At 48.7% G+C, this 17,500-nt stretch overlaps 1 protein-coding gene across 1 annotated transcript in view; it reads left to right on the top strand.

The window, feature by feature from the left end:
- The window catches only part of si:dkeyp-14d3.1 (transmembrane protein 132C), an 85,894-nt gene that overhangs the window by 57,646 nt on the left and 10,748 nt on the right, over nucleotides 1-17,500 (top strand). The window contains exons 4-5 of the mRNA XM_047048709.1: nucleotides 3,887-4,076; nucleotides 15,029-15,172. Coding sequence (XP_046904665.1) covers nucleotides 3,887-4,076; nucleotides 15,029-15,172 — 334 coding nt within the window. The remainder of the gene's footprint in view (nucleotides 1-3,886; nucleotides 4,077-15,028; nucleotides 15,173-17,500) is intronic.

Raw genomic sequence — 17,500 nt, 5'->3', positions numbered from 1 at the left:
TCACTCTTACAGCACCGCATCAGGACTCAAACTGATAGGACCCGGGCCTTTAAAGATGGGGCAAAACAGATAGACACTGCAAATGTCAACACACACACACACACAAACCCATTCACGTCCTGTAATCCTCAGCGGTAAGACCACGGGACTGGAAGCCCCCATCACATCAGGGACATTAACTCACAGTGTGACAGTGAGACAGTGGTCCTGATAATAGGACAATAGAACCAACTTTCAATTACAGGCTACCTCCAGAGGGAAACACAGGAGCTGAAATATTGCAGTGGGGATTTTCGTTTTCATCGGTTTACTCTGTGACATTTAAATCAGGCTTAAATTTCATAGCTAGTATGACCTGCTTTAACCAGAATAGACTATTCTTAGCTGTAGCTAAAATATCAGGTAAAAGCTTATGGGTTCTTGACAGTGAAAATAAAGGATGTTATTGCAGTTCTATGTGGACTAAAAGGTTCTTCTGGAGGCTTCTTGGAGGGTTGGGCAATAAGCACCTTTCGTTTATTCCTGTACCAGAAATGATTTGTATTTCAAACTTTGATTGAACACTGAGCAGAGAAACTATAAATATTTCATATGATTCAAATGCCAGAGTTGTTGTTGTGTTTGTGCTGTCTGCCTATGTGACCGGCAGAGACTGAACAGGCAGGCGTGTCAGCGCTGGGTCCTTGTGATTGGCCGTCCCACTGCTCCGTCTGTCGTCGTGTCAACCGAGCGTGTCAGGACGGCTTCTCACGCACGCTCATCAGCCCGCCCCGCTCAGCACCTTGTCAGGTCCTCTCTCCCAGCACCCTTCCTGCCAACCAGCCAGCTGCTCCACCCCCCCCAGGCTCCTCCCATCCGCTCAGATCCCTCTCACGATGCTCTGGGCTGGGCCCCTGCTGTCTGCCAGTCCTGGCTCCAACCCATCCCTCTACCACATCCAGTCAGTTTAGAGATCATGATCAGTCTTGGGCCAGCTGTGTGGAACTCATCCGGAGCCTGTTTGGAGCTAATTGAATTAGACGCCATGCTGTAAGTCTGAGAGAGATGAACAACGCCTCACTGCCCCCCCCTGCCCCCCCCCCCCTTCCACCATGGCTGTTGTATGGCCGCCTCTGTGGGGAGTTGATGCAGGAGTAGTCTTGATTCTCCTAGCTCACTGGTCCTGGTGACACTGATTGGTCTGGGGAAAGGCAGTCACACGTTCGTCCCGTGTCACCCCAGGGAGTCACCTGCCCAGACGCTAAACAGAAGAACACATTTTATTTTATTCTAGAACTATTCGTGCTTTCTTTTCGCGTCGTTGCAAACCTCCCTGGCTGTTTTTTATAACCTCAGTGGCAGGGATCCTGGCTGGTTTGTTTGTAGTCGAGCAAAATTACCTCTGAAAAAAGGTCAAGGAAACTCACCAGCAGCACAGTACTGTAAACCTTTTATGATGCATATTTAAAGACATTGTATGCAATTCTTTTCTATGTCTCAAAGTGAATGTTGGAGTAAACTCTTTGAAGACAAGAGTTCTATAAGAGAAACATGAAGTATATTTACATTTACATTTATTCATTTAGCAGACGCTCTTATCCAGAGCAACTTACAGTAAGTACAGGGACATTCCCCTCGAGGCAAGTAGGGTGAAGTGCCTTGCCCAAGGACACAACGTCATTTAGCACGGCGGGGAATCGATGCGGCAACTTTCTGATTACTAGCCCGACTCCCTCACCGCTCAGCCATCTGACTCCCGTATATCTCGTCCTATTTCTCTTCATCCTCATCCTGTCCTCTCCCCGTTCTCATTCCGCATCTCACCGCCATCTTTGTAATAAATGGTTTCGTTCAGTGCCTCTGTGATGGTTTGATTTCTCACTGACAAATTTGCAAAATTAGCAGAATGTAGGTGGGTCACAGGAAAGCTGTCATCGGAAGTCAAATCTACCAGACATCTCAGAGCTGACACACTATTCTGAGGAAATATGAAACCTTATAAGAGAACTATCATATTCACAGAGGTTATTAAAAACTGCCACCCTTGATTACAATAGAGAGGGCGATAATTGACATATCTAAATCACAAAACCCGAAATAAGCCTTTCTCCCTCTGTAGAGAAATAGTCTGAGAGCAAAAAAAACATGGTGGGGGGTGTCAGTGTTTGCGTTCCCAAACGCCTCTCACGTCGCAATTCCGCAGCTCCACATTCACTTTCATTAGTTTGACTCAGCCCGCCTGTCCTCCAACTCACTGTGTGATGTTTGCCAGAGGATGCTGCCGGCAGAAAAATCCTTTAAAAGAAGTGAGAGATACTGAAAATAGGCCAATCCAGATCACCACTGACACAGCCCAGAATGTACAGTAGAGGAGCAGAACATCCTCTGTCTGCCTGGTGACTGGAAGAGGCTTCCCCCTCGGAGTGGATCTGGGCATCATCTGTCGTCTTTGTTTGGTTGTTGACCTCGGCCCTTAATTGGTCTTCAAACACAAACATGCCATCTGTTTAGTCATAGTGCTGTGGGTTCCTTACGTAAGGGCCGTTCTGCTGCCATGGCTTCCACTTGGCTTGGCTCGGCTCTCCGCAGCGGTCTCCTCACCGTTATGAAATGCGACGCGAGTTATTCGGTTGTGGTTTTAATTATTGATGCTCACCTCTGTTTCTTGGAGGAATTGGGCTGTTGTGTTGTGGGATGGAATCAACAAATCATTCATTCTCTCTTGACTGGAAATGAAATGTGAGGGAATCAGGATTGGAGAGCGATTGAGCCTCAGAAATCCAAGGATCAGTGAATAGAATGTCTTGTGTATTATTCATTGTTTTCCCGTTTTCCGTTTCACATTCATAATTGACAACGTCACATATTTGCTCAGAAGTCTTTTCAAGAGATACCCTACATTTTTTTTGTCTTTCATACCAACAATAAGAAACAAACTCATACATTATGTACAATATATATATATACATATATATATATATATACATATATATATATGTACTATATATAGTAGTATACATGCTGTGAAAGTTATTCAGGGTTAGTTTCCTGGCACATAGTGTTCAGTACTGTGCTTTATAGTATGCAGACTATCTGGCGCCCTTGTTCCTGAGCTAAGCACCGTGAAAAGGGCTCCAGAGGGGGTGCATATCTCCTCCTCTACTCTTTCTCTCTTTCTTTTTGGCTAACGCTCATATTGAGGAGCGGGCTGTTCTGTGCCAGTGGGCTACAGAGACAGACCGAAATGTATTGGCCCTGAGCCCTACGATTTGACACGGGAGACATGGTTAACAGATCGGGTGCCTCTCCCCATGCATCCGTATCCAACTGACCTTTCCTGCCTCCAGGCTATATTTAAACTCTTGGCACCAGAGACTTATAGTTCCACGGGAAATTTTATTATCAACGCTCTCCATTTGTCTGGCTTAATTCAGCCCTGCCATATATCCTTGCATACTGTAAGTTATACAGTATTTACACTCCCCAGCAAACAAGGGCAGTGTTGAGAAGGCCCACATTCATCTCCCCTAGCAGGGGTGACGAGTGTTTGCATTTCAGATTAGAAATACGGCCCAGAGCACAGAGCGCAGTGCCGCGCACGGCCAGCGCACGGCAGGCCTGTGCTAGCGGGGGCAGGAGTAGAGCTCTCCGTGGGCCTTTTCCAGATTGTGTGATCATCTGGCTGCTGCCGTGACACGCGACGCCACACGTGCGGTATCGACGAGTTGACGTTGCGAGGAAGCGCTGTCTTTTAAAAAGGCCACAGATTTCTGATGGAATCGTCAGGCTGAAACCATGTTTAGTCATCCGACTGAACGGTGTCATAGCTTGGCGATTGACCTCGTCCGCCCACCAGTCCTCCCGCCAGCCTGACCCCTGACCCCTGTCCTTCTGTTCCCTTCCCCAGCAGGACGGAGGGCGGCGTCCTCAGGGTCCTGCAGGTGGACCTGAAGGTGGACAGCTTCCCAGACGCGGCTGGCAGCCGCTGGATCGCGTGGCAGGTGGAGTACCCCGGGAGCCGCTCCACCACCCAGGACACGGAGACGGAGATCCGGCTGGCGCTGGAGGACCTGGGGGGCATCGTGCCCCTGGCCATGGTGAGTGGCGCCGCTCGCTAGCAACAACGCACGGCACAGATGGCGGGAGACGGAGTTCGTGGAGGGGGCGGAAAGTTCACTCCGAGTTTGGAGCTTGAATAACAGCAACGATTCAATGTTTGTGATTTGTCCGATTGGTGATTTAAAACGCTGGCACGCTATTAGGTTAGCGCCGGTTATACATTTTGTGTTGGACTGTGCTGTTTGTCTCGGAGCCAGGGAAGCCTGTCTTTCCTGTTCCATGGCAACGGCCACAGCTAGCGCTGGTACACAGTGTGGAGTGAATGTGTCCCCCAGCTGGCCCCAGGGCGGGGCTAAGAGGCAGGCGGGGGAGGGCCCGAGGGCAGGCCCAGGGCTGTGTGTCTGTTAGGCTGTTAGGCCCGTCCACACGTCCCATCCTCCACCCCCACTGGGGCAAGCGTTCACCAAAGAGCACTCGTCACAGAACATCAGAGTTCCAGTGTTCTGGCTCGCTCCCCTCTTTTTATCTTTCTCTCTTTTGTTTCTCTCTCTCACCCTCTCTTTCCTCTCTCATCTCTCTCTCTCACCCTCTCTTTCCTCTCTTTCCTCTCTCATCTCTCTCTCTCACCCTCTCTTTCCTCTCTCATCTCTCTCTCTCTCACCCTCTCTTTCCTCTCTCTCTCTCTCACCCTCTCTTTCCTCTCTGCTCTCTCTCTCTTTCTCTCTCTCTCTCTGTCTATCTCTTTTCTGTCTTTCTCTCACTCGTACTCTCTCTCTCTCACATGTTCTGTTTTGATCCAAAACAGTACAATAAAAGACACAGGAGTTTCGTTAGTCCCACTAAAGAGAGGAGATACCGTAGCCTGTCGATGTGGAGTATTCTGTTCTGTAGATGCTCTCTGTCTCTCCATCTCATGTTTTGATTTGTGCTCGGCATGCTCGGCGTGCCTGCTGAGTAAATGTCTTTCTCGAAACTCTGCCAGTAGATGTTTGAGGGCTGCCTGTGGGTGGAAGTTCCTGGACTGAGTGGAAAAACCACTGCTTCCTGTACCCACAATGCCTTTCTCAGGGTAATTGATGCCAGTGTTTTCTGTGTCGCCTGAGCTTACTGCACCTATACAATCCCTTTCATGCCTTCGTGCTGCCCTGATGTGTCAACAGTGTCTGACTATAGAACCATACTCTCCCACGCTTTGTATTGACACCAATTTTACAGTGATGAAACGATTTAGTTATGTTGTTTGTTCACCTTGCGGGAGGATGAAAATAAGTTTTCGCTGTTTGTTTGATCACACGTGGTGTATTCTGACAGCATGTACGCATCGTGTTGTAAAATGTTTTTCTTGTTGTCAAACACTACAGGCAGCCTGGCTGTTTTTGAGGAAGTAATGTGAACCACTAATCCTATTTTCAAATCTGTCACCCCATATTTAATATCTATGTTTATGGGGAAATCAATGTGCATGTTTTCCCGTCAACAATTTATGATTTGAGGAAAGTCATGAAGGTGTTTTTTTTCTTCATCTGGAATGATTCATATTAATCACGTGCCTGTATTGCATTAGGACAATCTAATCTCTAAGTAAATAAAACTGTATATATGGAATCTGTCGACTCAAAGACTCTGGTGAGAAGATGATGAGAGTGTTTTCATGTTGTACATGTTTATGGATGTGCAATGTTGCCCCTGATGCTCTGCCTTAGTTAAGTATTCCCCACAAGAGACGAGTCATTACCCTAGGCCAGGATACTGTGATCTAACGATTAAACATGCAAAGCATGATTTCTCTGGGCCTCCATTGATCAGTGCTTAATTATTGTTTCAGTGACTAACTGAGAGTGGCATTCTTACACATTTACAACCTAGTTCTGTGGAAGTCCACTTGCTAAGACTGAGAGAAGAAATCTTGGCTTACAGACGGTAGAGTCATTCCCATTGACAAGCTGCAAATATACCCTGGCAATGTTTACTGTACACATGAGTCACTACACACATGAGTCACTACACAGTTTCACACTCAGGAATACTGACATTTTCGGTGTCTGTATTTTACTGTATATTTGTGTGCGTTTCTCTCTCTCTCTCTCTCTCTCTCTCTCTCTCTCTCTCTCTCTCTCTCTCTCTCTCTCTCTCTCTCTCTCTCTCTCTCTCTCTCTCTGTCTCTCTCTCTGTGCTACAAACACACACAAGCGCAGCCACATGTAGCAGGGGGGAGTGTTTGCAATCTGCATGCGTAAACGCGCAGGAAAGCGAGGTTCGCTAGCGAGGGAGTCTGAATGAGATGAGATCGCTGTGGCATGAAACACAGACACACTCTTCTCCCCTCGCTTCTGCTGTTGAACCAGAGGAAGCAAGGGGGGTTGAGAGCAGTGCTCCATTCTGCATCACTTCACCCCAGGAGGGAGAGAGAGCATGCCCACTGACTCCTCAGAGAGAGAGAGAGAGAGAGAGAGAGAGAGAGAGAGAGAGAGAGAGAGAGAGAGAGAGAGAGAGAGAGAGAGAGAGAGAGAGAGAGAGAGAGGGAGAGAGGGAGAGCCACCTCAGACTCTCTAGTCAGCAGCATTAAGACCAATGGCCCCTGAGCTGCAGTCACACGAGGACACAAACCCGGGGGGGGGGGGGGGGGGGGGTGAGACACAACACCCCTGTGATCTCCCACAGCTGTGCCTGAACTGGGCTCCCTACAAGTGGAGGGCACGGGGAAGGCTCCATGTCAAGGAGGTTGATCTGGAGAGTCACACAGCTTCTGTGTAATGCTTTTAATGCAGCTGGAGTAGGGGAGACTTCAGAGAGCTTGCTCAGGGCATCTGTTGACACAACAGCATCGCAGCTTGGGCTAAGAAGAGCCTTTCATCTGTAATTAGTACTAATTAGGCTAATGTGCTAGATTGTCTTTTGCCATAACGAAGAAGCTAATTGTGTTAGGGACAGAAATAATCCTGTAGATTGGAAGTGGAATCCTTAAATGACCATGTCTCATAAGGTTGTAATGTAATAAAGCTAATGATTATTAATAATGGGAGGCTTATTCAGGGTTTTATCACATTTATGGCTTATTACCTCAATGGCTCTTCAGCACCATTCCCATTTATGGCACGCTGTAAATGACAGTGCCCTTGCTGTAATTGATTATTACAAAAAGGCCTTTTTATGGCAGTTTCCATAGCCAAGTGATGGGTTTCTGCTCTAGGTGACACCTCAGGGAAAGGTAGGACTGTTTTGAAATATGAGCTCTCCTTTTTTCCCTCTTTGAAGAGCATACAGAAGTCTCCTTCTATATGTTGCAGCAGACAAGGCCACCTGCACTGGCAGCCTCACAGCAGGCTTCGCTGGTTTGTCACCCGTTTCAAACCATGAAGCGAGCATTTCTGCAAATGCAGCAATTATTTCCAAAGCCAAAATTGAAAGGGGAATTCAGAAGTACTTTTTTTCCTATATTCCTCTCTTCCTCTCTTCCTCTCTCTTTCTTTCTCTCTCTCTCTCTCTCTCTCTCTCTCTCTCTCTCTCTCTCTCTCTCTCTCTCTCTCTCTCTCTCTCCCTCTCTCTGAAGTTCTGGGAAACACCTCAAAAACACTTTGAGTTTCTCTGCGTCTTTCTCTGCGTTTCTAAATATCTCTGTCTCCTCTCTACACCCCCTTTCCCTCCCTCCCTCCCTCCCTCCCTCCCTCCCTCCCTCCCTCCCTCCCTGCCTGCCTCCCTCCCTCCCTCCCTCCCTCCCTCCCTCCCTCCCTCCCTCCCTCCCTCCCTCCCTCCCCTCCCTCCCTCCCTCCCTCCCTGCCTCCCTCCCATGTGTTCCCCACACAAACCTAGCTGCATTCATACATTAACACTGTAGATTAATTGTCTTTCCTGCCGCCTCCCGCCTCATCTCTGTGGCGCTCGACTCCAGAGCTGACTGTGTACGTTTTTGGGTCAAACTCAAGATGGATCTTTAAGGCAGTAATTGGAGGCTGATCTTATTCGTCAGCCCAGCAGGAGGCTGGTCCATTATCTTTTACCATCCCAAAGTAATAAGCTCCTGTCCAGACCGGCCTCATCATCATTACCCACGATGCACTGGGCCACTGATGGAGAGCGAGGGTGGCGACAGGGCATACATCATACCTGGCCTCATCATTCTTCCTCGGCTGTCCTCCACTGCAGAACCCATTCACTCATAAACATTCCCGCTCATTTGCAGGGCACGGGGATGGAGATGAGGGGGAATGAGACGATCCGTTTGTATTCACGCGCGCTCCAAGGTATCGTCAAACAATACATCACCGCCTTTGGCCTTCTCCGGCCATCACTTGATAAAGCCATCTATCAAGTTCCTCAGTCTCATCTTCTATTATTTCTTTTTTTGTTTTTTTGTTTTCTTCATTTCTTTTTTCCATTCCTGGAACCTGAGTTACCATCTCCAGCTTGGGGCTGTCACATGCAGGATAGCAATTTATCAAAAGCAAACAGGCAGGAGGGGAAACAAACTAACACGCACACTTATTTAGGGGAAAGAATACTGTGAATGTGCATATCCAGTAAGGGGGGTTTTTCTTCCCGTGTAACTGTGTATTGTGTGTCGTGCCAGATGTAAATACCATGTCACCCATGGCTTCTAGGTGTTTACATACAGACAATACGTGCTTACAAAACAACAATTCATAAAAAAGTACCGTATCTCAGAGATCTCTCAATCGATGCATGATCAGCCCATACGGCTGCCTCCAGCGCAGGCTTCCGTGGTTCACATTCTTCCGTGTCACTGTTGATTACATTTCCAAGGTTGGCCGTTTTATGTCATGGCATGACTCATGCAGTTTCCTATGTGAAGGATGATAAATAAACCCCCAATGGGAGCTGTTAGAAGCTTCTGGGGCACGGAGGATGTTTATGAAGTGCACTAGCTAATTGTAACCTACTTGTAACCAACGGGGGTCAGATGGCTGAGCGGTTGAGGAGTCCGGCTATTAATCAGAAGGTTGTTGGTTCAATTCCCGGCCGTGCCAAATGACGTTGTGTCCTTGGGCAAGGCACTTCACCCTACTTGCCTCTGGGAGAATGTCCCTGTACTTACAGTAAGTCGCTCTGGATAAGATATTTAAGATATTTATCTTAAACCGCACAGTCGGCGTTGAAGTTTGCCTCCGTCCAAACCCCTTCAGCTGGAGAACACCATCACTTGTTGTGCAGGTGAATCGAAAAAGCGACGGGGAAAGTGTGAGCGTTTGTGAGTTTAGCGTTTATCAGGCAATCTGATGTGTTTTTAATGGTGTATTATTTCAGTGTCGCTCAAGAAGATGCACACTTTAGTTCCAAACTGCCATGATGCTTCCAGACGCTTGAAAGGCTAGGAAAGTGTGGTAATTTGAGCTTCCTTTTAAAGTAGATGCTTCACCGATAGGCCATCCGTTCCCAACAACTCATTTGCTGGGACTGAACTCGAAAGGTCTAAAAACATGCCCGACTGTCATCAAAGATGACTGGTCTTTAGTCAGGCTGTGGAGCCAGCCGAGGGAGGCTCGCAGAGAGCACTGTGTGTTTTGGAGGCGCAATGGAGTCTGCAGGCAGGCTGACCTTTGTGCGTGGCCAGGGTGGTTTCTGTCTGGAGGGGCAGCTAAGCCAAGCTAAGCTGGCGGTATAGATCTTGATCAGAGCAGGCTGAAGGAATCAGCCTGTGAGATCAGGAGGTCATCTCCGCTAGGCCTGCTCCGACGCCGGGTGCACAACTCTCTCATCGATTGGCTTCGGGTCGTACCAGATCCACCCGGTGCGGGGGGGGCGGAGGAGGCGGAGGAGGCGGCCTCGGTCCGAGCCGCGGCCCTGGTTGTGTACCCCCGCAGCCCTGGCACTCACAGTCCACAGGCCCGCCGCACCGCGCAGTCAGGAGAAGGAACCCGCAGGGCATCGCCGCCCTCTCCACCAGCACCCCCATTTCACCCAGACGTGATGGATGAGCCACCGTCCTGTCCTCCCCTGTCCCCGAACGCCCCCCTCACCTCCTCTGCAGGCAGGGTGGGGTGGTGGGGTGGTGGAGGGGAGGGGGGGGGGTCTGTGTCCCCTGAGTCTGACCTTGGTGGCTACTGGAGCTGAGGCCGACTGTCATTTATATTCACCAGGGAGCCTGGCTCCGCCCACCTGACCCATTGATCTAGATGTATTGCAGGTGTGGTATTCATGAGCATTGCAGGGGATTTGTCCTATAAAGTTAAAATATAGTGCCTCTACATCCGGACATGTTTTATTCAGCGGCTCCCCGGCCCAGCTGGACCGAGGATTCACAGCCACTTGGCTCCAGAGGGGGGGTGGGGGGGGGGGGGGGGGTCATCTTATTTCAGTTCCCTCCCAGGGAAAACTCTCAATATTCCCCCTAAACTACCTTCACTAAAGGGGAGCCTTAACTGAGTGAGGAATGTGTTCCCTGTGCGTGTAGACGGTACATGATACATGACGGTGTGATACGGTTTGATGATACATGACGGCACATGATCAACTTTCCAGCTTATCAGGTTAGAAGGACTTGTGCCAGATGCAACTAAACATGTTATATTGGTTCTTTAAATAGTTTTGCGGGAGCATTTCATTCTTTGTTTGAGTCAATTGAAGGTAGACAGGAGGCAGGGAGAGAGAGACATAGAGAGAGAGACAGAGAGAGAGACAGGGGAAGACATGGGTCCAGGCAAACCCAGAATCCATACCCCACTGCGGGATGTCCTTGACCCGTGTGGTACACTCTCTACCCAGTGAGCTACCAGGGCGCTCCTGTTAGATATGTTCAGTCGTTTTCCAAATTGAAGCATGCCAAAACTGAATTTTGCACAATCTATACTTTAATTAATATTTGAGAGATTTGTTTGGTCAGCAGCATGGCATGCAGCTACGTTGACTGGAGGAGAAGTTTACCCATAAATCATGTGTACTCATAAATAATGTACAGCTGAAACCGATTCAAAGTGACCGAAACATCAATACCATCCTTAAGCCTGTCATGTGGATCTCCATGCCCCAGCAACCTCTCCCACTCACCCCTGACTGAGGAGGAGGAGTCAGGGGGTTGACTGTCTCTGCCAATAAGAGCATCCATTACACAAAGACAGGCTCGCAGTGGAATCCATAACACAACATATTATTGACATCACACTCGATCTTTGACCACATATTTAAATTTAAGATTCCTATATGTTTACTGTATGCACCTTCCTGCCAAAGCAAATTCTGTGTCTGTGCAAACTTTCATGGCGAATAAATCCCATTCTGATTCTGATAAATGAGGAAGTCCTGCCCTCTCATCACCAACCCCTGCTGGAGCAGCACGTTTAAACGTGTGGCACTCGCACTCCCCTCCCATCCACAGGTCCAAATGTGTTGGACCTCTCTGCCCGGAACTGCTCTTAATACTACCCTATACAGAGAGAGTTCTCTGTTTTGCAAGAATTTGCTCCTCCGTGATATCCCTCAGTTACAGTATGACAAATCAATTGCAGTGAGGGATCAAAAGGGCCTCTGAAACGGCCTGCTAATATCTCAGACCGCTGGCGCCCAGCCGTGAGATCCTCAGCATGATCTCCCATCACCTCCCCCGTCTAACTGCCCCTCGTCGATAGCGCCGCCCTCCCGTAATGAGGATGAGATCTGAGAGAGGGGGGGGAGCGGCGGGGGCGGCGGGGGCGGCCCGTGCAGTCGGAGGGGGAGTGAGCGGTGAGTGGCGTTTTAGGAGGCGGCGAGGGGGAGAGGGGGAACGACTGCCTGGCGGAGATAGAGGTGCCTCTGTCACATAGCTGCTGTCCCTATCGGAGCGGCTGAGGAGAGATGGAGGGGGGGGGGGTGGTAAAGTAGCCACGAGAGAGGAAGATAGAGAGAGAGAGCCTCATTAAATAAAAAAAGGGTTTGCATTGGTCTCACGAACGTCCCGCGACTTCAGCGCGCTGTCATGCGGGCGATGCATTGCGTTGCATGGCGCGACTGAAACCCTTTCTTTCCTCATTCCTCCGCTCCCTTCCATCCCACCTCCTCCCAATTAAAAGCCCATTGGAGCGAGAGAGAGAGACAGAGAGATAGAGAGAGAGAGAGAGAGATAGAGACAGAGAGAGAGAGAGACAGAGACAAAGACAGAGGAATACGACACACTGGGCGCTGCTTGGCGTGAAGAGGGGACTTGATGAAAGGACGCGTCTCTATTTGCCCGCCTAATAGCTCCAAGACACAGTTTGAGTGGCACGATGTGTGCAACATATTCATCTTCCTTCCCCCACACTTCATTCTGTTCTGGTCGTGATATTGTCAAAGGGAGAAAACACCTCCAGATTCTTGCCATCATGATTTAATGAACCTACCATGTCTAGTTCTCTAGTTGGCATTTGAAAACATAAAACATATAATGCCAGCATTTAATGATCATCAGTTTCCTATCCTCACAGAGGCAAATTAGTGGTGATGAACTTTCTTTATTTGCTGTTGAAATGCCTTTTGTAGGGGCAGCCTGAGTGTAGAGCTGGCTCAGCAGTGTGGCGACATGAAGAAGCATAGAAAGCACAGATTCAGTGTTTACCACTCACTTAATTCTCCACGCCCCGCTCCCCATGAATTATGCAGGCCAACCCAATCCCAGGCTGAGCGCCGTGCTGGACCTGCTCTGGAGGGGGCCCTGGACCGTGTGGTTGGGTTAGAATGCGGATGTTTCAGGGGCCAGGTCGTCATGGAGAGGAGAGCGGCTCTGCCCCCCTCCCTGCCCTGGGATAGAGAGGCCCCGCTGCTTCTCATGCTGCCTATGTCACCCCGGCTGGCACCATAAATCTCACTTATTTTCAGATCCGAGCCAGACGCAGGGCTGAAATGATGGGCCAGACCACATCACCCAGTGCCCGCGCCGTGCTGAATGCTAACAGAGCAGCCCATGATCAACTGGCAGGGTAGTTCCCCCACATGATGCAGGGCCCAGGCAGAGAAAAACACTCTCAATCTGCTAGACTGAGACAGGCCTGATTGGCTATCAAATAGGCTCTCAAAAACCGGAGTGTACTATTGGTTCTCTGAATAACTGGTATCATGGCTGTGCATGCGGTAGTGGGAAGTAGTGCTTCAAAATAAGTGGATTTAAGGTACCCTGGGTTACAAGTTTTAGGGTGTCAAAACTGCATTCCCCCCTTCTAAAGACTGGGGCTATCCCAGTCTCCCAACGCAGCATCAGCAGGTAATAGAGTAATCATTCCCAGCCTGTAGGACCTGAATCTGTCTCATATTTCACCGCTGCTTCAGCATCATTCAGCTTGAGCTGCGAGGATCTCTCCTGTCGTGCACCAATGGTTTTCCTGCTGTCTCTAATTGTGCTGTCTGGGCCCAGCTGGGTGGGTGTGGGGCGAGTGAAGCATCTCTGCAACATCCCACTGTGGCTTGTTACTGGTGTGCTCTGTGCAGGGCCAAGCCAACTGGGCCATGTTGGACCTTTGTAATCTCACATTAGCTTCTCTCTCGCCAGGTCGCAAGCAGTTACCCTATCATGTTTTATAGATGACCTCCCAGGAATGGACCAATCCCAGCAGCGAGCAAAATAATTTACGGCAGATTCCACTTTTAAGGGAACTGAATCAAAGTTACAGAGTACAGAGAGAAAATGGGGTATTCCATCCTATATAACTCTGTCACAGTCTATAAAAAAACATAATGAAAAGCTATTTGAAGATAGGACCACATTAAGTGTTTTTGTGGCTCACTGGTATCTCTGGTCTTGCTAATATAATTTCACTCCAGAGCTGAATGGACTGTAACTGACACTTGCAAAAGGCTAGGCTCCATCCAAAGAAACCTAATCCACTTTTTTTTCTCTTGAATTCCTCTTCTTCACAATTGCACACAGACAAGCGATGGTTTCAGAAGCCCATGGATTGTACAATGCAATATACAAATCCTGTGTGCTTCTCTTGTAAATATGGAAAATGTTGGCGTAAAGTCGAACCCAGCAGATAGTGCCTGTCAGAATTCATCAGTATTATTAATATGAAAGGATGTGTCACTTTCTTCTATAGTCCTTATTGTGGAATTAGATATTACAATATAAAAACCTCAATTTTGCATTATTCAAATGATCTCAAACGGCATGCGGGAGACAAATCAATGAAGCCTTAACCGGCTAAAGCAAAGAATTCCTCTCATTTCCACCCAAGAAAAAAATCCCTTTTCCTTTTTACTGTCAAACCATTGAAGTCATTGTGAACCCTCAGAGTAGAGAGGTTTAGTATGTTCAAGTCATGCACAAGGAATGGCTTTTCCTCCCCATAGGGTGTGATGTAGGCTCCTCGACAGAAAGATCTAGAGCTTTAATGTGACTTGCACCTTCCCTGTGAGGTGAGGCCAGGCTGGGGCAGTTTATCTTGCCACCTGCAGCTGTCTAAACTGGCCCCTAACAGCCATTTCATGTTCTCGTCCAACTAGAAACAGTCAGGTCTTTCTTGTGGCTGTCTTAATTGGCCCCAATTATGTGGCCTGTCAATGGGATGGGTCAAAATTAAAGGTTAAGGGCTCTGTTCAGAGTCATGGACCCACGATGAATAACTCTCTAACTCCCTAACACTTTAACCAGCAGGGTCAGTCGGTGGAGTGTCGAATCTCTGACTGTCACCTTATTAAAGTGTGTTCACTGATGGTGAGGATTCAGGAGCTGTAGATATTCAGGTGCAGCTCTAGACCTGTCTGTTCAATACTGCGGGTCCCCAAAAGTGGAGCTGGCTTCCCATCCATATTCAGTAGATGGTGGCACCACATACTCAATGAGTGAATCTCTTTTTTTATTACCAACTGAGACCGGATGTACAAAATGCAATTAGTGTCATCTGGTTTGAGTTGGATTCATCAGCTGAATAAAGATTAGGGTCTCTTAATTCTCTCTCGTTTCTCTCGTCTCTTAATTTTCTCTCTCCTCTTCCTCGTCTCTCTTTCTCTCCCTCTCTCTCTCTCTTTGTCCCTCTCTCTCTCTCTCTCTCTCTCTCTCTCTCTCTGTCTCTCTCTCTCTCTCTCTCAGGACACAGAGATAGTGAACACGGCCGTCCTGACAGGGAAGACGGTGGCGGTCCCGGTGAAGGTGGTGACCGTGGGAGTGGAGGGCCTCGTCACAGACGTCTCGGAGGCAGTCAAGTGTCGCTCCACCGACGAAGACGTGGTGAAGGTCAGTAAAGTGGAAACTCATGAGAGAGAGATGAGCATGTGAGTAAGGGTCCTTCATTTATAAACACCCCCTCACCCACCCCCTCACCCACCCCTCACCCACCCCCTCACCCACCCCTCACCCACCCCCTCACCCACCCCTCATCCACCCCTCCACCCACCCCCTCACCCACCCCCTCACCCACCCCTCATCCACCCCTCCACCCACCCCCTCACCCACCCCCTCACCCACCCCCCTCACCCACCCCTCCACCCACCCCCTCACCCACCCCCTCACCCACCCCTCATCCACCCCTCCACCCACCCCCTCACCCACTCCCTTATCCACCCCTCCACCCACCCCCTCACCCACCCCTCACCCACCCCCTCCACTCACCCCTCCACCCACCCACCCCCTCACCCACCCACCCTTCCACATATATTACTTTTCTATTATAAAACTTGTAATGGAGTTCGCAGACTCTCATTTACCAAAGTGTTTTTCAACAGAGTCGAGTTTTTTTTCTTTTCTCTCTCGAACTCTCGCTCTATTGCCGAGCGTTGTGATTGGATGATAATGTAGGACTAATGAGCTCGGAGACCCACCTGTGGTAAGTCATGGGTGTCCACTCCAGACAGATGGAGCGTGACCATTGGTTGGGTGCACAAGCCCCGGCTGCAAGCACCTCCAATACATATCGAGCTCGGGCAGAGTTCGAGGCTCATTCATCACACTCGCGTACACTTTAATCCTTGATTAGTTTTGTGTCGATTACAGGCTTATTTGGCCAAAATGTACTTAAGTCTATTACAGAATGAGACGGTAGATATGAACTAAAGTCAAGGCACTATGTTGAACAACTTTACTGAATGTTCAGGCGTACTATGTACACGTTTGCAGATAAGGTCAGTTCTGAGTAGAACAGCCAGGGGATTGTGACTGATAAGAAGAACAAATCAAACAATAAGAATTATCCATCGAATCAGGATTGTATCTGAGGACACGATGACTTAACAATACCCAGGCATTCCAAAGCATTGTGCAACAAAGCATGTGTTAAATCAATAAGTAAAAGTGGGAGAGATAATCACGTTTATTTATAGACCACCTATTTCAAGATGTAAGCCTCAAGAAAGGATAAACAAACAGTGAGAGAAAGCATCAGAGCATTCATTTACGCGATCACTGCTGACAGCTCGCTCGAGTTCTCTTTTATATTTTCCGTGTCTCCGTTAAACCGGGGCCACGAGGTGCAGAGCGGAGAGCCGAGCCCAGCACGGCAGCACGGCAGCCCACACTGCTAACGCTCTCGGAGAAATCATACTCCTGACTTCAAATGACTAGTTCATTATCCGTGGAATGGCTAACTCTCCGAAGCATAAACTGGAGTAGAGAGAGCCGTCAATCTGTCCAACGCCTGTCTCCCAGCCTAACTGGTAGAGATGACTAGAGACAGGTTCATTATGTGCCTAAGGCTCACACCATTGATGTGGTCTCTCTCTCTTTCTCCTTCTCTCTCTCTCTCTCTCTCTCTCTCTCGCTTTGAACATGTCGTGAAGATCACTGGGACCAACCTAATTACCGACACGTTTGTCATTGAGACATTAGGCAGAATTTGTTTTTTATAGTCCAACGTGATAACTATATTTATGAGAAAACCAACCAATAAATAAGCAGATGTAAGGTGGACTGTGTGTTCAAGTGCTGGACTGACATCACTGTGTTCCTTGGCATGCACAGTAGGGTTATCCCTTATTGAATCATGCCTCAAGCTTTCTCCGTTTTATTTGGGTCGTTTTATAGAGCGACAAACTGGCTTTGTTCAACAGTGAATCGGGGGGGAAAGAGATGATTTCAGTTGTTCCCTGAGTCATGTGTCCTTCCTCTTAACCGTTACTCATACATAAGTATTCTTGGTAACGGCAGCTAGTTTGTGTGTTCATTTTACTGTCAGAGCCCCTGATACCAGCCTTGGAGCATAAACATGACAAATTCCTGTCGTTTGCGCCGGGCGAAGGTGTTTCAAGTGAATACATAGCGTCATCTTGAATAATGAATCACCAAGGCTCATTAAGCTGCTTCTTCACACACTGTAGATTCATAACGACCAATCCTTCACATCACCTCACATGCCTTCCTCAGGGACCCACAGTGCAACTGAGTGTTTGTTGTCAACATCTTTTTGGTGAGAGTCCAGCCCATGATAGCACTCCGGGACAGTCAGTGGGACTTCCAGACCTGTGGGCAGCCTGCTCTGTAAGGTGCTGCTGGACTGAGCCAGGGGACCAGGCACCTGTGGCCCTGACTCACCCTCTTCACCCCAGCCTCCCAAGCCATCTCCTCCGCTTC

The sequence above is a fragment of the Hypomesus transpacificus genome, chromosome 24 (genome assembly GCF_021917145.1).
Source record: "Hypomesus transpacificus isolate Combined female chromosome 24, fHypTra1, whole genome shotgun sequence".
Classification (NCBI taxonomy): domain Eukaryota; kingdom Metazoa; phylum Chordata; class Actinopteri; order Osmeriformes; family Osmeridae; genus Hypomesus; species Hypomesus transpacificus.
The sequence above is the reverse complement of the archived record's forward strand: the minus strand, read 5'-3'. Positions and strand labels throughout refer to the sequence as shown.